Below are 26,399 nucleotides of genomic sequence, written 5' to 3'. Positions count from 1 at the left end.
AAGAGAAAGGTAGCGGCACCATGAAAGCAACAGCCTCCTGTCTGAGCTCAGGGGCTTTCAGTATTAGCAGCCCACACTAAGTGCTCATTTCTTTGTGTTTTCTCCACTCTGAGGATGAGGTGAAGGGAGAGCTGATCAACTTCATTGTGTAAGTAATTGTCAGGGTCATGAAAGCAGGGACAGGCTTTCTCCTGGGCTCTTCATAAGGTTCATTAGAGAAAATGGGAAATAGGCTTGCAGTAAACTCATGTTGGAAGTGCGACTGAACAAGTAACAAGTGTTTCAGTGGTAGATATGCTGATTCTCATCTAGATGGTGACCCCTTATGTATAGGACTAGTCTGATCCCAAGTACAATTTGACAAAGTCTTTATTCAAATAATATTGGAGGGTGTTCCAATGGTCCGAGAATTGAGATCAAAGCAGTTTAATGTCAGAAGAGCCTTAGACCAGGGTCACACTGAGTATTCAGTTTGTTATGTATACAATTGTAGAAGGTTCCAGCACAGTCCTTCAAACCTCTGCCTTCCTAACATGCAGTGTAAATGGGGATGTACAGGTGGGTGTGAGAGGTGTTAGCTTTTGCTCTTGAAGATGTTTAACCTTACCTCATGTCCTCACCAGGGTTCTTCAGATTCCTGTCTACCAAAATATATTTTAAGATAGGGAGACAGAACGATTATACTGAATTTGGCTCCTAATTTACATATTAGTTTAACTTGAGATAGAGATAGTTGTTTATATCGTCCAATACATACATTCTTAGTATAATATTAAGCTAGTTTTGTAAAGCTCTGTTGAATTGCATAAACTCCCATGAATAAAGTTAGTACTTTTTGTATTTTAATGACAGTGCCTATAATCTGATAATGCATTAATAACTTACTCCTCCCTGTGATTTTTCTTTACTGGTGTGTGTGGGCGGGGTAGGAGAGTTGTAGAATAGAGCCTAAGGTCTCATGGGCGGGGTGAGAGAGTTGTAGAATAGAGCCTAAGGTCTCATGAGTGCTTGGCGAGTAATCTGCCACTGAGTGGCTTCCTCAGCCTCTCCTCTATTTCTAAGATTTTGAAAGTAAATATTAGTTAAAGCATTTTGATTGTTTTTTATTTTTTTATTTTTTGTCTTTTTGAGACAGGGTCTCCCTGTAGCTCCAGCTGGCTGGAACTCACAGAGATTCATCTGCCTCTGTTGAACTCACAGTGAACCAACTGCCTCTGTCTCCTGAGCGCTGGGATTAAAGGAGTGTGCCACCACACCTGGCTATTTTTTTTTTTTTTTTTTTTTTTTTTTTTTTTTTAACAGAGTCAAAACCTTTTGGGGGTTGACCTTGTGTTTTCAAAAAGTGATCTGCACTGACCTGTACTTAGTTTTACTCTCCTGGTGAAGGCCTTACCAAAAGGCTCATTTGTTCATTTCAGGAAATTGTCTCAAGACTTCTTTTGATCTTTTGGTTAACCAGGCAGATTTTGATTATTCTGCTGCTGCTTGGCAATCTTCACTACCAAATTACCCTATGCTCTCACTTTTAAAACATGTGTTTTTATTTATTCATGGCTAGAGATTTCTTATTCTAGTCACATAAATCCTGTTGAGTTTTTTTCTTTTCCCAGAAATGTTAGGAAACAGTTTCCTTAGAGCTTCATTTCGCACAGTATGCCAGAGATTGGTCAGCTATGGTCTCTAAGTTGGTTGTTACGGAAAGGAACTTGAAAGACAGACTTTCGTGGAGTTCCCTGATCTCTAGGGCTCCCTTAGTATGCGCTGCCCTTTTCCATTCCCAGGGAAATAAATCTCTCTTGTCAAGAAGTTGATAGTAAGGTGAGCTAAGGCCAAACTTTTCTCTTGACCTATGGATAGAAACTAAGTCATTGTAAGAGAAGAAATGGAGAAGGGACATCCGGAAGGTGAGTAACCTGTTTTCTCCCTTGTCTAACGCTCAGCTAAACTTGAGCACATTCATACCTGAAATTCGGTGAAATGAATAAAGTATTGCGATTGATAATGGCCTTTCCAAGCTTGGGAAAAGTGTATTATATTTTGTAAACCAAAAGAAGGAATAGCCTTGCTTTGGATTTTTCTCCCATTTCCACTGCTTTTATGGGCTCTTTCATTTGTTCTCTTGATCCATTCTCTCTTGCTGAACATCCGGCCACCCAATGATAATACCACTCACATATTTTAAATTCTAAAGCTAGCTGTATTTACCTTTTAAATATTCGGCAACATTTTGAACTGTGATTTTGCTTTTGTGATTCTGTTATTTAGGAGATGCCAAAATTGGCAGTAACAGTGTCAGCTCTCTAAAGAATGATGAGTTTGCTGTGAGGGGTTTACGGCGTGACGGGATTGCCGAGGATATCTGGACCACCTCGCAGAATTCAAAATCCTGTGGGAAAAGCATTTCCATAGAAACTGCCAATTTAAGGGAATACGCTAGATATGTACTGAGGACTATCTGCCAACAGGTACTATTCTGATTTCAGTCGGCTTTTGCTGTGAACATGTAACTATTCTCTTGGAGACAGCTGTTCACCATTCTAAGAAAGCTGTATGTAAGGCCGGGCATGGTGGTACATGCCTTTAATCCCAGCACTTGGGAGGCAGAGGCAGGTGGATCTCTGTGAGTTCAAGACTGGCCTGGTCTCCATAGCAGATCCAGGCCAGCTGGGCCTACAGGGAGACCCTGTCTCAAAAAGACCAAAAAAATTAAAAAAAAAGAAAGCCGTGTGTAGGTGGTCCCTTTTTCCTGATAACTTTAAAGAATTGCAATAATAATGAACTCCAGTATATTTATACAGATTCTCTAATTTTTATACTTTGCTTTTTTCTAAATCTCTGGAAAAATAGCATAATTTTGAATACCTCACTTTTCACTCTTGCCACAACCAAAGTTTAGTTAGCAAAACACGGTTTAGTTTTGGTCCAGTATTTTTTCCTACCTATAGGCAACCTTCCAGTTTGTTCAGTTGTTCTAGTGGATTACCTGGATCAGCTTCATGTCTTTGGCCACAAGAGAACAGAGGTGATGCTGTATTCCTTCAGCTATCCACTTCTGAGTGCATAAGGTGCTCATTCTGGCCCATGGCTGAGGTTCTTTTGATCAAGGTGTCTCCATTACATCGTTCAGCATTCTTCCGCGATATTGTTAAGATTTTTCTTCTTTCAATTAATTAGTAGTCTTTGGGGAGACTCTGAGATGATGTACATGTTCTCTTCCCTATCGCATCCTCCCCCCCCTCAGAAACATCCATTTTAGTTCTTGTCCAGACCCATGTTTACTGTGATGGTTGTACAATGTTTTTCTGCCCATCAACTCTTCTTCCTCCACAGGACCAGTTTGTGTTCTACAAAGACCTTACCCTTCTCGTTATTTTGTTCGTTTGTATTTATTTATTATCCACATGGGCTATGATACATTGTCCATATGTTCTTTAATGTTTAAATTAGTTTTAGATTTGTTTATTGAGAGTCCCTTCATCTTTGTGTTATTTGACATATTTCCATCCCTTAAAGAGAATCATTTTCCCACCTTCCTGTCCATCCTCTGTCTTCCCTACCACAGAGCTGTAATCACCCATTTCTCCAAGAAATGATTTTCCTATTTATTAGATACCTTAGAAAGCAAGGTTTGAGGGTGGAGAGATGGCTCAATAGGCAAAGCACTCGTTACACAAGATAAAACTTAGAGTTCAGATCCCTTGCACTCATATGAATGCTGGGCAGCTGTGGCATCCTAGCCTGCCTGTAATCCCAGAACTCAGGAGATGGTGACAGGGTTTCTTTAGAGCAAGCTGGCCAAGTGGACTAGCTGAATTGGTGAGTTCTAAGTTCAATTTAGAGACTCTGCCTCAATCTAGAATATCTGATGTCTACCTTTGGCCTATACACACACACACACACACACACACACACACACACATGCATGCACACATGCACAAACATATACACACACATACATATGAAAGAAGGAAAGATTGGGGTCATGTATGCTTATTGCTGTGGGGTACCACTGCTTCTAGGCAGAGACTTGGCAGAGGGGGGATCCATGTGTGCATATAGTTAGAGTTCAGTTGATACTTCCAATCCTCATCCACCCCTATGCAGTTGTTTTACTTTCTCCCATTTCATATTAGTATTACTTTCTTGCAAAACAGAAGCTGTGTTCGACACACTCACCTACAGTAGTTTCAGAGTTGTGCACATCCAGTACGAGGGAACAAGCCTTCTGAGAGGAGCTGAGGATTTGTTTGTAGTTTCTTATTTCAGAAGGGTTTTAGATATTGCCTTCAAAATTATTTGGAAAAACAGAAAAAGAAGAAATGAGAAAATACGTAGAAAATCAATACCTGCCAATCTAATGACTGAATTATTTTTTAGGAATGGGTAGGAGAACATTGCTTAAAAGAACCCGAAAGATTATGTACAGACAAAGAACTTATATTGGACCCTGTGCTTTCAAATATGCAAGCACAGAAGTTACTGCAGCTTATCTGTTACCCTCATGGCATTAAAGAGTGTGCAGAGGGCGACAACCTGCAAAGACAACACATTAAGCGCATTCTTCAGGTACGTGGTCCGTTCCAACGATTGTGTTTTGCTCTTTTATCCCACTGTCTGTGATTGCAAGAAGGAATTAATGAGTTTTTGTTGCTGTTGTTATTTGTATTTTTTGAATTTAATTCTGACTTTCATTATATTTTCCAGTTATCTTTTTTAATGGAAATTTTTATGGAATTGCCACAGGTTGTTTGTAGGTAGATAGAGACACTGCCAACTGTATTTATTCATCAGGTAAATATTGGTGATTTAAGCCAGTGTTGTATTTACATGAGAATCTTTGTGCTGAAGCAGTCTTGAATACATTGTTTAAGAAATACTAGCATCATTTTGGAATGAGGCGGGCTAGGTAAAGAGATTTTGAGAGATGAAATGCCTGTTTTATTTCTAGTTCCTGGCTAATAGTGTCAGAAGCATTATTTTGATTTCACATCTATTTCTTTGTGTGTACGTCCAGTATTCATAATGAGATTGGAAGCCCTTAATCCATGTGAGTTCTCTTCTGGGTGTGATTATCACTGCACGGCTGTGTTTTATAGGTTCAGTGTTCTCAGTGTTGCAATTCTTTGCATCTCCTCCAGAATCTTGAGCAGTGGACGTTGAGACAGTCCTGGCTAGAGCTTCAGTTAATGATCAAACAGTGCTTGAAGGACCCTGTGAGTACAAACTAAGGGCACATATGGGAATGAAATCTTACAGAAAACAAACTCATGCTTGAGAATGAAGGGGTTCAAGGATGTGCTAGCTTTCTTATGCCTGACTCTAGGGCTCTGGCTCTGTGGCTGAAATGAACAACTTACTGGACAACATTGCAAAGGCAACGATAGAGGTGTTCCAGCAGTCTGCAGACCTGAACAGTAACTCCTCCAATTCTGGCATGAGCCTCTTCAGCCCAAATGGTATCGGAAGTGCTGATGCAGGTAGCACAAGACAGAATGGGATAAAGACACTTTTAAGGTATTTCTGTGCAGCTTTATTGGCGAACCATTAATGTTTCTCCTATCACAGAAATGATTAGCATAGTGCAGGGTTAAGCTGCAGGAGATGTGAGGAAAATAATAACTTGTAAGTGGCAGTTCCCATCATTTAACAAGTTGAAGGGAAAAGGTAGGGTGGGTGATATCTGAGCATTTTATTTTTGTTTTTATTTTAGGTCTCTCTTATGTAAATATATGTGTGTCTGTGTTTTTTTTGAGGCAGAGTCTCCCTGTAGCCCCAGCTGTCCTGGAACTCACTATGTAGACCACACTGGCCTTGAACTCACAAAGATCTGCCTGTCTCTGCCTCCCAAGTGCTGGGATTAAAGGTGTGTGCCACCACACCCCAGCTGATATATGAGCATTTTAGATTTTTGGTTGTAGACCCAGACACCTTGGAGCCACAAGATGAACTCACGTTTAACTCATGGCGTTAGTGTCTTGGGGCCATTCATTAAATAGGAAACACTCTTTATGTGTCTTTATTAGTTGGTAGTTTTGCACAAATACAGTAATTTGCATTCATACTTAGAACTGGTGTGCTTATGAAATCATAAAGTAATTCTTTTCATCATGAAAGATTGATTTGTATTTCATCATTTTGGTAAAAAGTATAAGTGATGAATTTTAGAACTTAAAAATTAAATTTTCCTTCGTTTAATCCCATTGCCATTGTGTTTGTAACCACAATCGAAACATATATTGTTTGTGAAGAAAAGGCTGATTCGTAGTCATACAAGCAGGATCTGAGAGGGTCACTGAAAGCAGTTCACATACCAGCACCTTCCACAGCAGCATGGTCTGTATTGCTCCCACTGAATGTGGGTGGAAGGTGTGAGCGGTGCCTGGGCCCTGGCTAGAGAAGTTGTCCAGAAGTGGAAGGGAAAGTTTAGAGCAGTCTTTGTCTTGTCTATCAAAGGTTTGCTTTTGGGGTACCACTGGGACTACGAGAGCAGAATGCGCTGCTTTCTCGGGTGTAATGCCTGTTTCTGATTTTAGTTCCTCTGAACGCAGGGGAGTGTGGCTGGTGGCCCCCCTCATCGCCAGGCTGCCAACCTCCGTGCAGGGAAGAGTGTTAAAAGCTGCTGGGGAAGAGCTGGAGAAGGGACAGCATTTGGGGTCTTCTTCAAAAAAGGAGAGAGACAGGCAGAAACAGAAAAGGTATGGCTGGCAGATGCCTTCCCTCCAGACAAGTGTCTAGTGTCCTGCCCTCATGGGGAGCATCATATCCAGTGTCTACACAATGCAGTCTTGAAATGCAGTGGGAAATTCTGTTAGGCAAGGCTCTGGTCTTGTGATGATATTTAGTGCACTAACTCTCCTGCCTGTATGTCCAAATCTCTGCTAACCTGTTGAAACACAGAATTACCTTTAATTCTAGTGGTATACTAGACCTTGAAATAATTACTGATTTTCTAAAATGTAGGAGTCGTGTTCTGGACTCTTGATTAAAACTCATGACTAAAAGCTTCCAAAACTAATGTTTCTTCATGTAGTCTATGCCCAAGGAAAGGTTTCAAATAATTACTCTTGAAAATAGATCATGTTACTGAGGATGAGCACTCACACTAGAAATTTAGCATCTCAGGAGTTGTAGAAGAAAAGAGTAAAAATTTCATCCATCTTATAAGAATTTAAACATGGAGATTTCTTGTTCCCTCTTAAAATACTGCCATAGCTGTTCTTTTCTGGTGTCTTGTGAAAGCAGCGTCACCTGCCCTTCCGTGACATTTGCACTCCTGCTTTATTAAAGCTGCCCTGTCTTGTGCTCAAGGCTCTATTAACTCATAGCCTAAAATGATGAACAAGACACCTGTAAAATAGGAGGCCTTTCCAAATACATACCGTTTACCACCTCTTGTCTACCACTTGTTTCCTAGTACCTAAGTACTAAGTACCTCTAAAGGCATACCCTTTCTAATAGGCTTTTATTCAAAAGGCTAATCATTGACTTGACGCCATAAATACATCTAATACAAACACCTGAGCCCTCCTAATTACACCAATCTCAACTTCCCTTAGAGCTGTCTACAGTGCACACATTATCTTCTATAGCATTATCACTAAACCTCACTTCTCACCAGTAATTACTATCAATGAAAATAACTCCCAACTCACCAGTGCTATTAGTTGCCTAGCATCCTGTATCAATTGATTGAAACATTTTTGCCTAGACCTTTTTTAAAGGAAAGTTTCTAGTGCAGCAGTTGGTTTACCAATGTTTTTCTAATTGAAGATATTTTAATTTTAAATAGAATTTTTGTCCCTTTGCCAATGGAAGCCATGGGCTGTGTCAGAGTCTGGCAGTAGATGGTGCCGACAACCCTGCTTTTGAAGGCTTCAGACCCTGTGACCAGTCCTAACTTTAACAAACTGTACTATTGGCCCTTGAGGAATATTCTGAAGAATGCAAGCCTCCATAGTAGTCAAAGCACACAGAGAGGTCTGCTTCCTAAAGTAAGAATTTTGTGTGAGAAATTTCTGTCTTCCATTTTATTCCGTGTATACACGTATATTCTTTGCGATGCACATTTTAAAATTCTCTTAATAATATAAAGCAGATTCATCACATGCACTTTGGATTTCTGTTCCCCTGGGAATGCCTTCCTGGCCAGTAGAGCACATTGCCATTCAGAAGCATTGCCAGTGGGTTTTACTCTGGTAAATCCAGGTATGCTTTACCCTCCCAAATGTTCTCTGGCCATTCACCACCCACCTCCTTTAAGTGCGATAAGGAAGAGCAAAGAGCTGCAACAGGAAGCAGGCTATCCTTTCTAACTAAATCTGTTGGTACTTCCTTTGTAGTATGTCTCTTTTGAGTCAGCAACCTTTCCTCTCCTTGGTCCTTACCTGCCTTAAGGGGCAAGATGAACAACGGGAAGGCCTCCTAACATCTCTGCAGAATCAAGTTAATCAGGTAAAGTACAGAACGCCATTAAGCCAGGTATACCTTTCTGCTGGCATTCATTTAATTTCCTTTCAAAACAAATTCAGACACATGCTTCTATTAAGATGAAATGCCAGGAAACATCCATGCCAGGTTTTCTTGCCTAGTGTTATGGTCACCATAAGGCTAACAACTTTATGAAACTTTATGACATTAATTATGCATTGATAGACATATATAGAGACTATAAAAGTAAATCACTTCCCCTAACCCACCTCCCACGAGAGGACCTGAAGCAATCTTTTCTGCGGTGGGAATGCTGGGAAACAGTGGAGTGGCCTGTTCCTCAGATGACAGTTTCTTGATTCAAGCTCGGTGGAAGCTGTTTTATTGGCCTACCAAAACTGGTTTGATGCCAACCAAGTGCCTAAGAAACTAGTTCGTAAGTCAGAAGGCAAATTGGTTCATTCACAAAATTCACATTGTTGGCTTTTCATCAGACACAGTTCTGCTGGTCATTGGAGTGTGAAAGCGTGCAATCAAGCAAAGTGGTTAGATTGGTTGTGGGATGGTTTGTCTTGACACATAGGCAGATGGACCCTTTCTTATGGTGCTGAATGGGATTTGATGACATGAACAAGGGTGCCAAATCTTATTTGGTTCTATATGTCATCTCACCTGCTCCATATGAAGCATCTTTTTCTCTGCCCAGGCTCTAGCGTGATCCTTTGAAATACAATGCACATGTGATTCTGGTGTCCAGAAAACTCCCATGTTCTTCATTATACTCAGGATACGAATTTCAAGTCTGGGCTAATAAAGCCCTGACTGATCAGGCATGTGCTGTATCTTCAGCCTTGTTTCCTATCGCACAGCCTTGCTTCATGGTATTTATTGTTTTTATGCCTTTACCACTGAGCCACATATATGTGTGTGTGTGTGTGTGTGTGTGTGTGTGTGTGTGTGTGTGTGTGTATCTGGTCCTCTTTTTTTTTTTTAAAAAAAATAACTTACTATTTTGAGATTAAAGTCTTGCCTATGCTGGTATTAAGTTCTCACTGTAGCCTAGGTGAATCTTGAACTCGAGGTTTTCTTGTCTCAGCCCCCTGAAATGCTGGGATTACGGGCTTGTGCCACCAGGCCCAGCTCTCACTACTTTTCTACTACTTTTCTATCTATAACTTGTGAGTAACTACCTTGTTACCTTAATGGCAGAGGTTCGTGTTATATACAGTTTGGAAAGTGCTGTTCTCTCATCATGCAACATACTCACAGGTCAGCTGTTGATAGTGGTTGCTTGTACATGTGATTCATTTTAGCGTGTGTGTGTGTGTGTGTGTGTGTGTGTGTGTGTATGTGTGTGTAATAGTGGTGGGGTGAGAGAATACAGGTGCATGGTATACATGTGGAGGTCAGAGGGCAATCTTGGTTCTTATCCTTGTCTCCATCTTGTTTGAGACAGGGTCTCCTTCCTTACTGTCCCATGTGCCAGGCTAGCTGGCCTGGAAGCTTCTGGGGACTCTCCTGTTCCTACCCCTCATTTCCCTAAGGGAGCATGGAATTCTAGGTGCCGACTAAGTCACCCACCTTTAAGTGGGAATTCCAACTCGGGTCCTCACGCTTTGTTGTCTGATGTTTTACCTGCTGAGTTATCTCCCCAGACCTCAAAGCGATTCTCCTTAGCTCTGTTACTTTGATTTTGTTTGTTGGCTCATGTCCTCTGACTCTGGCATAGGCCCACTTGTGGCTTGCCCTTCTTTAGCAAACTTTCTCCACTCTAGTTTAGTCTTGAGGCAGTGAGGAAATGAAGAAACTAACCACTTTGTAAATTTGACCAACTTTAGTAGAAATGTCTACATTTTTCAAAATAGTATGCCTTCTCTTTATCAACTAAAGGCTATTGATTAGCTAGTGAGTAACCTTTTAAATAAGATGTTAATAGCATTTTGGGGGCTGGAGGATGGGTCAGCAGTTAAGAACACTGGTTATTCTTGCAGAAGACCCGGGTTCGAATCCCAGTACCCACATGGCAGCTAACAACTGTCCGTAACTCCAGTCCCAGGGCATCTGACAGCCTCCTCTGACCTCTGTGAGCATTGCACGACATGGGTGCAGTTACCTACATGCAGGAAATACATGCATACACATAAAATAAAAATAATATAAAATAAATAAAATAATAACATTTTCTAGAGTTTATAGCATGTCCCGATATACATGGGACTGATGTAAAATGGAATTCTATCTCTCCAATATTGATCTAAATCACATATTTAAAGTTTTGTTAATGTTTAATTTAATAGCTTATTAAAACTTAACAGGAGGATACATATGCTCACGCACATATACGTAAATGTGTAAATAAGTATGATTCTTTCCACCTGGATAGGCTTGTAAACCATAAAATATCTAAGCTTTTGGCTACATGGAAGAAGAGGAAGGAGGCAGTAAACTTGATTTAATTTTCTGTGTTAATTTTTTTAAAGCTAAGAAGTTGTTTTGGACATCACAAAAAGCTTATTTTAGACATGTAAACAGTTGTCCTAACAGAGCGCAAAGGAGCTTTTGTTGTTGTGGTTGTTTTCTCCTTTTGTCTTCTGATTGTAGATTTTAAGTAACTGGAGGGAAGAAAGATACCAAGATGATGCTAAGGCACGGCAGATGATGTATGAGGCTCTGCAGCTCCGCCTAAATCTGGTGAGGACCGGTTCTAGTTTTCCTCTCCTCTACCCCGGTCTTTCTGTAACTGCTCTGGGCCGTCTGCATGGCAAGCCTCCGTTTTCCTTCCTGCTTTTCCTTCCTGCCCGGGCTGAGTTCTAGGCAGTGACGGGTATTTCTAGCACCGATTTCTCTTCCCCACCCTGGCCCCCGTCCAGCAAATCTCTCCTCCTCATTAGTTTGTGCTAAAGGGAGGTCTAAGAAGGAAGGCTCTTCTGTATGAGTGTTAACTATGACTATATATTTTTTTAAAAAACATAAAATCTGTCGATTCTCAGTTACAACAACCAGCATCAAATTGATTCAAAGGGCAAATCACACAAGTATTTTTACAGAAATCTAAAGCTTTCACGCAGTCTGCATTCTTTGGGGTTTTTTCTCTTCCCGTTGGATGAGCCCAGATGAAAGCTACTTTGGATGGGCTTGCCGGGTTTTTGGCATCCATGTCTCCACACAGGAAGTGGAAGGCTCGTGGTGGTGCCTTCTGTGCTAGGGAGCATTCCCATGAGGATTTTAATGGTGGGCTTAGATACCATAGGAATTGAATGCACAAAATTGCAGATAATCAGGCAGAGTTTTGATGCTATTCAGTTTAGTTTATCTGCAGTTACATCTTAAAACTGAATATCGTAGGTGAGCCACAAGAAAAGATTTTCTTAGTGCCCACTAAGAAGTACTACTTTCCTTGTTCAAATTTTATGTGATTAATCTATGCCGAAAGAACTCAGTTAGTCATAAACATGTAGCTAGGGAGAAAGAACATAGGATGATCCATACTGTAGGACGCAAAGACTGGTTCTGAGCATCTCTTTTGTTTTAACAAACCAACGTTTGGGCACATGGAATGATGGGGTAGTATTTGCTCCTACACAATGCAAATCGTTTATGGTATTTTGTATGCTAGGTGGGAGGAATGTTTGACACGGTACAGAGGAGCACCCAGGGGACCACAGACTGGGCCCTCCTACTCCTCCAGATAATTACTTCAGGAACTGTTGATATGCACACTAACAAGTACGTCTTTTTACTATTTCATACTTTTTGCTGTATGCATGCACGGTATAAGCTTTGACATACTGATAACAAGTTCTGCCATCTTTTACTGACATGGGTGCCTTTAAAAATTCGGTGCTTTGTAGATATGCGCAGACAATAAAGTATACCCTGGTTTTTCTTTAAGAATAAGAGGGTTGTTTCCTTTCCTCAGTGAATTATTCACAACAGTCCTTGACATGCTGGGTGTTTTAATCAATGGGACATTGGCCTCTGACCTATCAAATGCACCCCCAGGGGGCTCTGAAGAGAACAAACGTGCATACATGAACTTAGTGAAGAAACTGAAAGTAAGTTTGTGATCATTCTGTACTCTGAGTTCAAGTTGTTTATGGATTTGCTGTCTGATTTTCTACTCAGTAGTTTAAATGTCTCCTTCAACTTAATGTGATTATTTGTTGTCTTACTTAGACTTAGGAGCCTCTCAAAGTTAAACGTATTTTTTCCACCATGATTTTTTAAAAGTATATTGATGTATATTTAATTTGTAGATTACATTAGAAATTCATTATCAAATATATGACCAGAATGCCAGCATTAGATTTAGGTTAAATCCATGCTGGGGTTTACACACGTAAGCTGAAAACTTAGCATCTGCACCAGTATTTGTAAATTTGGCTCATATGACAAGCTACTCACAGACCTTGAATAAATGGCAAGCAAACAGTACAGACAGACAGACAGATAGACAGATAGATATCTAAAGATTTTTACCAAAAAAAGAACTAATGGTTACCTTGTGGTCTGACCCTGGATACGAGAAAGTGTTCCGTGCTGAGGCTCCTGCTTTCTGAGGGCAAATGATGCTGTGGGTTTTTGTCATTTCAGCACTCTGATGTCTCTTGTTATAACAAGACTGCCTTTGTGTGTATTCTATTTTCTGCTTGAATAGAAGAAATGAAACATGTTCACCAGTCTGACTTGCAGCTGCTCAGTAGACTGTGTTGAGGGTTAAAGAGCGTATTAGCTACAGAAAAAGGAAATGTGTCCTGGGGGAACTTCCTTCTTCTTCACTTTTGCATTCATTGTAATGTCATAATTTCTGTCTCACTTCTCTCTTGCTCTCTCTCTTTTTTCTTTCTCTTTTAGAAAGAACTGGGAGACAAGCAGTCAGAAAGCATTGACAAAGTTCGACAGCTGCTGCCTTTGCCAAAGCAGACATGTGATGTCATCACTTGTGAACCTATGGGTTCTTTGATTGACACGAAGGGAAATAAAATAGCTGGATTTGACTCCATAGATAAAAAACAGGCAAGAGTAAATGTTTCTTTTTTATTTTTTAAGACATGTTTTTGTCATCTAAGTACAGTTGTTTTGCCATTATAAATAAGTCATATCTTTCAAGATCTTTGTTTAAAATGCTTACTTAAACTTAGGTAAAGGTCTGGAATCTGCTAAGAAAGAGCCAAGTAAAAGCTTAGGGTAAAAAAATGAAAATAATCTCGTTCTGATTTTACTTCAGAATTGGAAACAGTGTGTTTATGTTGGAAAAGTTGTATTGATAAATATCTTCAAGTGTTGCATAAAATACATCAAATAAAGGTAATTTTACATTTTACGGCATCACATCTTCTCAGTGAGGCAGTGGCGGATGGACAGTAGATTTGTTTAAGATGTTTTCAAAGGTTCTCTAAAGTAGCAGAATGTCAGTTATGCTTTTTAAAGAACATTAAATAACTAACCACTGCTGTTCCGCAGTCACCAAAATAAATGGCAGAGTTCCTGCCCTTAGTAAGCAGTAGATGTCCCATTACTGAGGGAGCACCATCTAACACGGACAGGGAGAGGTAATCATAGCCAGGCTCCATACAGACCATTTTGAAGGAGTAAGAGTTAGTTGATAGGTTCGAAAATGAGTGGAAAAAACAGGGGAGAAAGTTTAGGGAAAGACACGAAAGAAGTGACTTCATGGGGACACGAAATGCTACTGTAATTCAGAACAGATTAAGTGTCCACACAGTGTGATTATGGATGGGGAAAAGGCTAGTCAGGGTCAAGCTCTCTAGTAGTAGACATCCAGAGTCCACTGGATGTGTGTTTTTCTTCCCCAGAAAGTAGACTCATCACAAGACTGACAGGAGGCAGCAGTGACTCCTGGTGGTGCTAGAAGAAGCCACTCTTGAAAGGGGAAGCGAGGATAGGAACAGGAATGTTCAGATCCAGGGAGTGACCCAAAGGTTACCTTGGCTATTGAGAAGAAATGTGCTTGAATTGGTATACTGGGAAAAGAACTAAGAGACATCACCAATTAATGTTACAAATTAAAAAAAAAACAACAACCTTTTTCTGAAGCAGTATGACGTTCCTTACCTAGAATCAGCAAAAATAGGAGTTGAAAAGCTTTGTATTGTACTTGTTTCTCTAATTCTGTCATAATATTTTCTTCAGAGAATGGTGTATTAGGTACATGGAAAGTCCCCATGTTCAATCAAGTCCAAGCAGGTTGGATTGAAGCTAATATGAGCCTAGTTAAAGACTGACTGTATCTTGACTTTTAAATTTTCTGTTATCTTAAAATAATGAATAGATTCCAGAGATTAGTAACTGGCTATGATTTAATATTTGTAAGACCAACTTTACAAGATATTTTAGAAATTGTATTTTCTAAAACTAAACGAAAAATGTCATTTTATAGTAAAATACACTACATTATCTTGTGATGCCTCTGAGGAGCACTAGATCAGTACACCTGAACTCAAAGATCTGAACTTTAGCTGAAGCTCTCCCATAGCTTCGCTGTGTAACCCCATTTGCTGAGTTCCCTAAGGCCCAGTAAGCCACGATACTGAGTCTACATCCTTGGCAAGCTTGCACTGTGAGTCAGGAAGAGGATGGAATGTGTTTTCACCGAGCATTGTTTTACCACAGGGTCTTCAGGTGTCCACAAAGCAGAAGGTGTCCCCGTGGGACTTGTTTGAGGGTCAGAAGAACCCAGCTCCTCTGTCCTGGGCCTGGTTTGGGACTGTCCGCGTGGACCGGAAGGTGATCAAGTATGAGGAACAGCATCACCTCCTTCTGTACCACACACACCCCATGCCCAAGCCCCGAAGTTACTACCTCGAGCCACTGCCCCTGCCTCCGGAGGAGGAAGAGGAAGAGCCCACATCTCCAGTTTCTCAGGAACCAGAAAGGAAATCAGCCGAGCTGTCGGATCAGGGAAAAGTTGCTGCTGATGAAGAGAGGAAGACCAAGGGAAGGAAGCGTAAGACGAAGTCAAGCTCACGAGTTGATGTGAGTGGGGCAAGTAAGAAGCTCGGCTTACCAGCACCTAGGATGCCATGCACTAGAGACCAAACCTTTTTAAGAGTGATGCCAGCTTTGTTACAGAGTTATCCTAACACACTTCTGTACCAGTTAACTGAATGGCATGCCATGATTTGTCTCAGGTGACAGATTAAAGCTTCTGATTTTCCCTTCTCCTTTTTGTTTTGTTTTGTTTGTTTAGGTAAGGTCTTCCTGTAGCCCAGCTGGCCTGGAACTCTCCATGCAGACCAGACTGGTCTGGATCTCACCAGGATCCACCTGCCTGTGCCTTCTGAGTGCTGGGATTAATGGTGTGCGCCACCACGCCTGGCGCCCCTCTCCATTTTCAATGACTTTCACTTTAGACTTTATCAATATTGGATAATACTCAGTTAATATTTTAGTGCCTCATAATTTCCCTGGTTTGAAACTCTGATATCTCAGAGCTATATAACCCCACCTTCTTAAATACTTTTTATGAATAGGTGTGCTTAAATGTCTTATTTTGGGTGGTTCTGATTTCAGTTAATTAACATAAGAAAGCTCTTTTTGCTTTTCTCTAAAAGAATTTGCATGTGATTGGTCTGATAGAATCTCCTGAGGTTTCTTCACCCTCGTGTCTTACTCCTGTGCATCCTACTTCAGTATATTTTCAGATTTTTACAAAAGATAAAATAATCCTGGTTTAAATACTTTATCATCTTACTTTCCTCTCACCTTTCCTTACCAGTATTAATGTTGTCTTTCAAGCAGATGTCTGTTAGGTGATAATTTAGAAATGATTTTATGGAATATAAGATGTAACACTTAAAATAACTTTCCACTTGAAATTACCTGGGAAATCCTTGACAGAGAAATTTCAGCTAAATTTCTATAAAACACAGGAACGTTCTTGCTGCGTGAGGATGAAGTATTCACAATTAAGCACTCAGTTATTCATGAGTAATCACTGTTACACGCACCTGTGTCAAAACCCAACTGTGTTTCTTTCCTATCTGATAGCTTGGAAATTATATTACACTTTTAGGACTAGATGCTGTCACTTTGAGATGCCATTTGAATACTACTGCCTCAGTCCTCCTCAGTCCTCTTCAGTCCTCCTCAGTCCTCTTCAGTCCTCCTCAGTCCTCCTCAGTCCTCTTCAGTCCTCCTCAGTCCTCCTCATTCCTCCTCAGTCCTCCTCAGTCCTCCTCAGTCCTCTTCAGTCCTCCTCAGTCCTCCTCAGTCCTCTTCAGTCCTCCTCAGTCCTCTTCAGTCCGTCTTCTTGCCAGGCTGGTGGCTTTGTGTTGAAGAGTTATTTAATATAGTCCATCCTGCTCCTCTCCCAGACCTGGAACATCCTAGCCTGCTAAGCCACGTGGATGAGCTACTGTTCTTGTGCACAGAAGTCCTAAATCCATCTCAGTTCACTCCTCCTGGAGTCACCTCTTCCCAGTGGATGGGATTACATCCTTTTGTCAAATTACAGGATACTGACATTTTCACTGACCTGTATCTAGGGCTAGACTAGGGAAAGGATGGATGGTAAGGAGGTTGAGGTTTTCTAGTGTGATCCTTAGAGAATGCAGCTGCTTTAGTAAGAGGAGGCTTAGGGGTTGGGGCAATGACTGCTTCTTTTGAATGCTGCCAAAATATGGGAAAGATACCATCTAGGCCAGAAATAATTCCTGTAGCATTGTGGGCCCTTCTGGCACAAGTCTTAGCAAACCCAGGTGTCAGTAAGGCCTTCTAAGAAATAGATGCTCTTTCAGCTGTGGACTTTGTTTAGCATTTGTATTAAGACATTTTCTATGTATGCCTACTGAAAGCAAAGTACTTTTTTTCTGTGTGCATGGGACGGGGGCTTGGAGGGGTATCCAGTACCAGAGATTGATTGTAGAGGGCTTTGTGCATGCTAGATGAGCACAGTTGACCTACGCACGTTTTAAATCAAAGAAAATTGTAACTCAGTTGAGTCTTTTTCAGGGCCTCTGTTACCATTCTTGTTCTACACTTTCCCTTTTACAGAAACAGCCTTGGACTCTGGGGGAGGAGCATCTCAAATAACGGAATAGGAAGAATTTATAGTGTTCAGCTATATGGTATGCTGCAGTTAACGTTTTTTAAACATCTTTGTGTTGAAGGACTACCAACAGAGCAACATATACCGAGTGCCTCCTAACTACTCACCCATGTCCTCCCAGATGATGCACCATCCACAGCCCGCCTTGTGGGGTTACAACCTTGTGAGCCAGCCCCAGCAGCCAGGCTTTTTCCTGCAGAACCAGTCTCTTAATCCAGGTGGGTGTGTGACAGATAGCACTGTCAGTTCATTCGGAGAAACAGTTGGTTCTCCTTGCTTTTAGCCTTAAACTTAAAGAAAGTGGAAATCTTGATAAGGTAGTCAGTGTTTGGTTGGTGTTTTCCTAATGCCTGTTCTTCAAAATTTGTTTCTCTCTGAAATACAATACGGCCTCAGCTAAATACAGTGGTTTGGTTCTGTTCCAAATACTATGTCAGAGGCTGAAGCAGGGGGATCACTTGAGCATGGGAGTTATCTCCACAAATAAATAAAGAAGTACAGCTTAATTAATAGTTGAAATTATATGCATAGATTTTTAGATTTTCATCCAATGTTAGAAAGATACTACTGCTGATTATCAGATATAAAGATACAAAGTTGATAAAAGTATTTCTTGTAAAGCTTGCATACATTTTTATCAGATATAATTTAAAACACCAGACAGTATTGATGTGTTCTTTCTTTCTTATATTGCGAATTTAAAATTACATTGTGAAGCAGCCCAGAAATTTGCTTTGGAAAGTAGATTTAGATATTGACAAGAAAAACTACCACACCATAGCAAATACTCCTGATTGTAGTATTGCTTTGGTTCAAGCCCCAAGTATATTTTATAACCCAAATAAAGATTTTCTAGATAAAACATCTGTAAACTAGAAATTATTTTAATGAGCAAAATGCCTATTTTTCAAAAAGGAAATCAAATTTATTACATATATATATATATAATAAAATAAGTTTTACACATGCATGTACATTTAAAGCAAATGAAAGATGTGTGGCCTTTAGAAGACAGCAGACAGAATTGGTGAGTGATCTGAACATTTCCTACCTCAGGACTTTTGCACGTGCTACTTCCTGTGGTCACAGGACTCTCCCTCAGATGCCTGCCTGGCCTGCTACCTGCATACAGTGGGTTTGGTCTGACACTTCTTTCACAGTGGGGCCTCACCTACGGCTGCTCTGTTTGAAGCTGTAATCCACATCCTTTGCCTGTATTCCCTGTTCCTCTCCCATGCTGCTGTTCTTCAGAGGACGAGCATTACTAGCTTGAACTTTACATTCTGGCTGGTTTATTATCTTTGTACTTCAGACCATCAGCTCTGTGAGGACAAACAATTTCTTCTTCTGTTCACTATATTATCACTAGATCTAAGAGCAGTGTCTGAGTCTTAAAAGTAGACTGATGGGGATGCTGGAGAGATGGCTCAGTGGTTAAGATCCCTGGCTAATCTTGCAGAGGACCCAGGTTTGGTTCTCAGCACCTACAAGACAGCTAACAGCCATCTGTAATTCCAGTTCTAGGGAATCTGACACTCTCTTCTGGCCTTTGTGGCATTGTATACACATAGTGACTCTACATACATGCAGGCAAGACACTGATACGCATTAAATAATAAATTAAATATATAGACTATTGGATGGATATGGTGATGCCTGAGAATCACTTGGGTTCAGGAGTTTGAGGTCAACCTGGATAGCATGAGAGAGACCACATTTCACAAAAGAGGAGGGAGAGATGGCTCAGTGGCTAAGAGCGTTGGCTCCTGTTCCGAATGACCTGGTTTCAGCACAGATGGCAGCCAACAGCCATATGTAACTCCAGTTCCGGGGGATCTGATGCCCTCTTCTGGCCTCCACTGGCATTGCATAACATAGAATCACACGCAGGCAGTACACTCATCCATGTAAAATAATAATAAATGAATAATTTTTAAAAGAGAAAAGATAAAAAGTCCAATGAATGAATGAATGCAGACTGTAAAGAACAAACTAGATCTAACGATAAGTGTAGAAAATAATGCATTCTTGTGAAATTTTAAGCTATTTTATACTTCTTAGATATTAAAGTAAAACACACTAGCTGTCTTAGAATGGAAGGCTGACTACTTGCTGAAGGAAGTTCCCTCTTCTGAAATACTGTACAAAAGTGTTTACAAGTTAAACAACTTTAGGTGTGGATGCCATGTAAAAAATAATTTTTAAAATTTAATTTCTGGGGATATTCTGAAAGCTAATAGATTTTTATACCAAAAGAAATGTTGTAAAGCTGTGGAGAGTATGCATAGTGTGATTCCATTCATGTATGTTTACATGCATGTGTGTGTGTGTTGTATGATGTGTTCATGTGGTTGTGTGTGTGGAGGACAGAGTTCAGTATGGGGTATTTTTCTCTGTCATTCTCCACTTTACTTTTTGTGATAGTGTCTCTCACTGAACCTAGAACTCGCCATTTTGTCTGAATTGGCTTGCGAGAGAGCCCCTGTACTCTGCCAGTGTGTGGCCCCCTGCCCTCAGTTCTGGGTTACAAAGGCAACTGCACGTAGTTCATGTAGGTGCTGGGAATCTGAACTCAGATCTTCATGCATGTGAAACAGCGCAGTTTACCAACTGAACCATCACCTGAGCCTCATTCATGTATGTTCAAATGTAGAGCAGTCTTTCTGCACTTGAATACATACATACCTTTCTCTTCTGTACACATCAGTATGAATGATTTAAGGAAATACGGGGACGTACTAAACACTAAGTTCAGTATCGCGTATTATAGAGGGTAGGGAAAGTCATTAAGTAGGAATGCATTTTAGACAGATCTATAAAATGTTGGTTTTCAATTGGCTCAGAGGTGGAAGGTTGTAAGAAGGCACAGTGTAAGAACACAGATTGGCCGGGTGTGGTGGCGCACGCCTTTAATCCCAGCACTTGGGAGGCAGAGGCAGGCAGATCTTTGTGAGTTGGAGGCCAGCCTGGTCTACATAGTGAGTTCCAAGATGGCTGGGGCTACCAGGAGACCCTGTCTCAAAAAAGACAAAAAAAAAGAACGCAGATTGTAGCTAGTTTTTAGTTTCCCTTTTTCTTTAAACAAATTTATTATATCTGGGTTTAGATCTATGGATTACTAGTAGAGTTGCACATCTTGCTGCAGTGCAGCTCCCTGGATGTTACCAAGTTACATTATTTCCAAGTGTCTTTCACATGCCTCCGAAGGACTCACATCATATTGCTAACTGACAAATTTTTAATGTTTCCAAGCAGGTTTCCAAGCAAGTAGCTTTAAAATGCTGTTCTATCATATGTGTTGCATTAAAAAATGAAGCATTTTTTGTGAGATACGTATATAGAGTTTTCTCATTTACATGTATCAAAGAATGTAGAGTATTTGTGAAGGAAGGACTGGCGTTTACCATAAGCCATGAATTGCTGAAGTAAATTGCAAAAGTAAAGACCTTGACAGATTGTCAATGCAAATTTCTTTTAGTTTCTTAAGCAACATCTCCAGTTCATTTGATTTCTAGCCTTCCAAAAGGAGATGTTTGTGGTGTTTGACATTTCCAATTGTTACACATTTTTAAAAAGTGTTTTCATGCCTCCCTACTATAAAATGAACATTTTCATTTTGCTACAGTAACAGAGCTTAAATAACACAAGCTTCAGGTCCGTTTAAAATATAAAAGGTTCTATGTCTGGCTTAAGACTCTTGGCAAAATCTAACATAGGGCAATATGCTTTATGTAAGTAGCATGTTCCTGAGGAATGTACATGGCTTATAGTCCACATAACTAAAGCTATGCTGACTTATTTCAGGCATTTCCTTTTATCAACTGAAGTGTGCCCTCCATGAAGTAATAGTAAAGGTAGTCTAACTCACTCACATCATGCTTTTGTCTTTTGGAAATGATGCAGCTTTTAATAGTTCTTTAATACTTAGACTGATAGGATAGTACAGTATTTTCTATTTTGTTCATAAAGTGAGAGAAGGTGAAATTTCTTTGTTATGATAAATGAATACCTGTTTTAACCTTAAAAAAGATCTCCATTTCATTTTAAAACATACTGTTTCTTACAGAAAGACTCATTGTTTTTGCTAATAATAGATGTTGGCACATGCGTCTCTAAGCTATATGTATCTGATTATTACTAGTCATAGTCGGTTGCACTTGGATCCTTGGTACCTGTGTATGTCTATAAAGTCATTGGGTAGATTTCAGTGGTAATGTTTATCACCTTAAGATGATGTAAATTTTTATGCTTCCTTCTCAAATATAACTCATTTTTTATTTGTTGTTTTTTTTATTAATTCAACTGTGAACCTAAAAATTTTATAGCCACTTTTGAAAGAGATGTATCTTTGCTCTGGAAACTGTTACTGAGTATGTTAAAGCTGTAATGAAATGCTTCGTCTAAAGAATAAAAAAAAAGAAGACTTGTTGCTTTTACATACTTAGAAAAGTCCTTTCTTCTGTTCGTTTTTGTAGGTGGCTCCAGATTGGACCCTGTGGGCTCCTTTGTCCCAACCAATACCAAGCAAGCGCTGTCCAACATGCTGCAGCGGCGCTCAGGTGCCATGCTGCAGTCCCCCTCCCTCCACACCATCACATCCCAGCAGCAGCTGCTCCAGATGAAACTCCTGCAGCAGCAGCAGCAGCAGCGGCTTCTCAGGCAGGCCCAGAGTCGACCTTTCCAACAGGTTTGTCTGGAAGGCCGGAGTCCTCCTTTGTCCCTCCTCCAGTTAGGAGTGCGTTTGGGGTTTGCAGCACGACCTCGCTGCCTGCCACTCTCTTTCTGTGTGTGGTTGGAGGATTGGTTCTTTTATACAGATTTGTAACTTCTCTCTTCCTGTGTATTTCATTGTTGATCTTAGAAGAAGCCAGAGTTGATTGTATATAATCAGATATTAGGTTGATTAAAAGTATGCCTCAGGATGAAGTGCTGTGACTTTATATCAAGTTGAAGAAGCAGGCCTTTCCTTGACGTGCCCGTCTCAGCCTCTGTCTCATAACCCCCACCCCACCATGCTTTGTGTGCTTTTAGCTCTCCTCTCCTGTAGTAAGCTCAGTCTTTTCCTTGGACTCTCTGCCTCTAAAGCACCCTGATGTTTATTTCTTCAATTTCTTCTTCATTATTCTGCCTTGACTCGTTTTGTGGTGTTCACTCAATAAGATCTGCAGCAAACAGTAAGTAAATTATAAACTACAGTCAATATATGGAATCATGGCTGTGTGTTTGTAGTGCTGGGGATTGTACCCAGGGCCTTTGTACATGATAGACAAGTACTTTACCACTAAACTATATCTCCAGCCCAGAAATACTTAGTATAAGTTCGTAATTAGTATTTCTGTTTTCATGTCCCTTAACTCACTGTTCTTTTCTGTAGGGATTATGCTGAGTAAACATTGGTAAAAATTATACATAACTTAATGTAGATTCCTGAAGCCTAGATCTCTACAAGTCTATTTAAGTAAAAAGAGTGAACTAGGATTGCTGACACTTACTCTAGATTGTGTTTGATTTTTTAAAATATATTTTTCAGTGGCACTATTTTGATAACAACTAACGGAGCACTTACTATGCCAAAGCTCTAATAACCACTTTAATGTGCTATTGTAAATCCTACCACAGTCCTGTAGTGAATCCATACCCTTGTAATGTCAAATGTGTTAGCCTGTTTACAAATATGTCCTGTTCTCAGAGAAACATGAAAACTTTGAAAATAACAAAGAATTTCCATGCTTTTGAAAATACTCTTGCCTTTTGATGCCTTTCTGACCCTGTCTCCACTGTGAAACTCTCAGCACCTCAGCGTTACCACTTGGTGATTAGGGGGATGAGGTGGAGAGATTAGCTTTGTCTTCTTACAAGTAGTTCCTTTTTAACTGGATTATAAGCTGAGGTGTATGAGGAAGTGAACAGCAGTCATTAAGGGCTTGTCTTTCCCAGACCACCAGTAATTGCTTAAACACCCTGGATGTCTAAGTTGCTTGTTTTAACATTTTACTCAAAGAATCCTCAATGAGTAGCTGTACATTGAGAACGACTGTCTACACATACATGTTTTTCTTAATTTTTGATATTACTTAAATAGGCAACATGTTCAGAGACATTTGGAAGATTATTGAAATTTTAGCTTTTCCTGGAGGGCGAGCAAAAGTACTTTCTGGATCTCTTCAGATAGTTATTAAGATGAATAAACAATTCCCAGAACTTGATAAGCCGCCCTGTCAGCCTGAACTTGTCTCCTCTTAAAAGTAAAGAAAACTTTAAAAGTTGCCTCACTTATTTTTTACATCTACCCTTATATCACAGTGCTTAATTTTTCTTAGTTACTGCCTACTACCCTGCTGTTAACTGCTGAATTCAGTTTTGAATTATTGAAAGTGGTTTTGAGCACTGAAGAAAAGGTCACTGACATTTCTAGGTAAATATGCCTGTCTCCAAAGCTTTACTTCCTAACAGTCGTGGCAGTGAAGGACTTTTAATGAGATCTTGTAGATGTAGTCAAAGCTATCCTTGTGTTGGGAGGAGGCAGGCTCATGACCTAAAGCTCCCACAGCTTCCGCAGAGCACTCAGACATACTTTACCCTTTTAGTTTGTACCACCCAGAAGTATATGATTGTGCTCAAGGGAGCTGGCAGATGGCCCGTGTGCTTGCTTACTGATTCTTCTGTTCAGCCCTTTCACATTTTGTATTTTTTCTTCTCTTCATCCCTTTTTTTCTTTTAAGGCCATAAGTGTCATCTTCAAATAGTAAATCAGCTTCATAAATATAGTTACATAATATTAACCTCCCTTCTTAATCTATTTATGTCTCCATGTTGCCACAGCTGGCCTGGATTCTCTCTAGATCAGGTTGGTCTGAGTCTCACAGACACCTGCCTGCTTCTGCCTCCCCAGTGCTGATATTAAAGGCATGGGCCACCATATCTTTAATGACTGAAACTTGCTTTGAAGTTTCCAGAGTTTTCCTTTGTAGATAGGCTTTTTAATATACCACTATTCCTTAAGTGTTGGTTAGTTGGAAGTTGGCACTAACTCTTCTAGAGATGAAACCCAGAACTTTGTGTAACCAACCCCCAAAGCAAGTGTTCTACTGCTGAGCTACGTCTCCAGCCCTTCTCAGAAGTACACACATCTGTACCCATGAGGGCAGGAATCATTTAGGAACAAACAAGATGTGCATGCAGCATCTTCTGTGGCGTTAGGCGTTGCGTGGAAAGTTGAGTTCCTCTCTTTTCTCCTAGTAATTAATATATGTTCTTAACATATCCAGAATGTAGCAAAATATGGTATTGTGGGTGAGGAAAATTTACAAAAATCTTTCAAAATCTAGAGTCATGGCAGAATTCTGTAAAATATGATTGTTATTGATAAATTATTACATTTATGATATGTGCAATAGCTTTTCTAAGTACTGACCATATCGTGATAAAAATAACAGAGAAATGTAGATTCTAATTGGAAGGAATGTTTTCTCAAGTATTTTTACATGAATTGAGCTTCTCTAGTTATACAAGGTCTAGTAATATTCTTTTGAGTTTTGTGCCCCCCCCCAACAATTTTTGCTTCTTATAGATAATAGTAAACAGATGCAATTTTACTCCTTCGTGGTTTTCTTATTAAAAGAAGTCCATTTCAAGGCTGGAGAGGTGGCTCAGCGGTTAAGAACACTGATGTTCTTGCAGAAGACCTGGGTTCGAATCCCAGCACCCACATGGCAGCTAACAACTGTCCATAGCTCCAGTTCCAGAGGATCCAACAGCCTCTTCTGTCCTCTGCGGGCATTGCACAACACGGGTGCACTTATCTTCATGTAGGCTATACACATATACACATAAAAATAATAAATAAAATTTAAAAAAGAAGTCCATTTCCTTAAATGTAGCAAATCTATTGGAGAATGCACCATAGTTTTCACGGCTGGTGTTGGAATTTTGGCAGGTGCTTTCCAGCCAGATTATTTTGTTCCAGCTTCAGCTGAGGAGATGCCTCTGCCAGATTTCCAGTAACACACTGTGTGCTGGCCTACCTCACAAGTTCAGACACTGGCCTTTAGGGTCTTTTGTATCATCCTTTCACTTACTGAGCACACAGTAGAAATTCATGAAATGTTTACTGAGTGGATGGATGGATGAATGAATGAATGAATGAATGAATGAATGATTAAGAGAGCTATTTTCAAAAGTCTGGAGCTTCCTAGTAGCCTAGCCCTTAGTAATGTGATACTTACATTTATAGTCCTGATGTAGCCGCCTGTCTGAGTGCTTCAGGAAGGACTGGCCCTTGCAATAACCTCTGCTCTTGTTAATTTGAAAACCTAGAGTCACAGAGGAGACATAAGTTCTAAACTCTGGGTGTATCTCAGTCCATATGGAGTCCCTATAGCCTCTTTCTCCCACTGAAGGGAAGTTGATTTATGTAGAAACCTGCTGGCTTTAGCTAATATTTGAGGAAAACTAAAATACCTCTGTAAAGTAGCCTCTACTTTCCCTGGAGAGACTCTACATAAGCTTCAGTCAATCTTACAGTTTTCCATTACAAACCACCTTATATTTCCTTAGAAATGCCTAAAGACATTGTTTTACTATCTATCTAGTCGTTTTATTGGACATAGTGATGATGATTATAGTTGAGTTTGTTTCTTACAGCAGTAGATCCACACAAAGAGATGCACAAAGGTGCCTTGGCAAGGATACCTGTTTGCATTCTTCTTAGCTTTGTCTTCATCCGGGAAATGATTGAGCCTTCTACATTGTTCCTTATTTAGAAGAGACTCAATGTATGTCTTATACTCTCTGTGCCTCAGAGCATCATCCATCAACTAGAGCTGATGCAAGGCTTCCTCCATAGTGTGACTTGGAAATTAATGATTCAACATAGATAGATGCCCATAAATAGTGCTGTAAG

At 40.1% G+C, this 26,399-nt stretch overlaps 2 protein-coding genes across 14 annotated transcripts in view; one reads left to right on the top strand and one right to left on the bottom strand.

Moving 5' to 3' along the window:
* P2ry12 (purinergic receptor P2Y12) overlaps nucleotides 1–13,121 on the bottom strand; it is a 46,114-nt gene extending 32,993 nt beyond the window's left edge. The window contains exons 1-2 of one of the 2 annotated variants that reach the window (XM_008844905.1): nucleotides 12,929–13,121; nucleotides 4,177–4,284 (exon numbers count right to left, since the gene is read on the bottom strand). The gene's annotated coding sequence lies outside the window, so the exon portion shown is untranslated. The remainder of the gene's footprint in view (nucleotides 1–4,176; nucleotides 4,285–12,928) is intronic. The other variant, XM_008844911.1, reaches the window with a different exon arrangement.
* Nucleotides 1–26,399, top strand: part of Med12l (mediator complex subunit 12L) — a 343,300-nt gene that overhangs the window by 282,703 nt on the left and 34,198 nt on the right. For 8 of the 12 annotated variants that reach the window (XM_029569368.1, XM_029569358.1, XM_029569364.1 and 5 more), the window contains 13 exons: nucleotides 2,266–2,465; nucleotides 4,378–4,566; nucleotides 5,139–5,213; nucleotides 5,324–5,514; nucleotides 6,534–6,695; nucleotides 8,340–8,451; nucleotides 11,029–11,118; nucleotides 12,044–12,153; nucleotides 12,347–12,482; nucleotides 13,282–13,449; nucleotides 15,061–15,423; nucleotides 17,559–17,715; nucleotides 21,973–22,184. In XM_029569368.1, coding sequence (XP_029425228.1) covers nucleotides 2,266–2,465; nucleotides 4,378–4,566; nucleotides 5,139–5,213; nucleotides 5,324–5,514; nucleotides 6,534–6,695; nucleotides 8,340–8,451; nucleotides 11,029–11,118; nucleotides 12,044–12,153; nucleotides 12,347–12,482; nucleotides 13,282–13,449; nucleotides 15,061–15,423; nucleotides 17,559–17,715; nucleotides 21,973–22,184 — 2,165 coding nt within the window. The remainder of the gene's footprint in view (nucleotides 1–2,265; nucleotides 2,466–4,377; nucleotides 4,567–5,138; nucleotides 5,214–5,323; nucleotides 5,515–6,533; nucleotides 6,696–8,339; nucleotides 8,452–11,028; nucleotides 11,119–12,043; nucleotides 12,154–12,346; nucleotides 12,483–13,281; nucleotides 13,450–15,060; nucleotides 15,424–17,558; nucleotides 17,716–21,972; nucleotides 22,185–26,399) is intronic. The other 4 variants (XM_029569360.1, XM_029569352.1, XM_029569343.1 and 1 more) reach the window with 2 other exon arrangements.

The sequence above is a fragment of the Nannospalax galili genome, unplaced genomic scaffold (genome assembly GCF_000622305.1).
Source record: "Nannospalax galili isolate Female #2095 unplaced genomic scaffold, S.galili_v1.0 scaffold351, whole genome shotgun sequence".
Classification (NCBI taxonomy): Eukaryota; Metazoa; Chordata; class Mammalia; order Rodentia; family Spalacidae; genus Nannospalax; species Nannospalax galili.
Note: the sequence above shows the minus strand (reverse complement) of the source record. Positions and strands in the feature narration are given on the sequence as shown.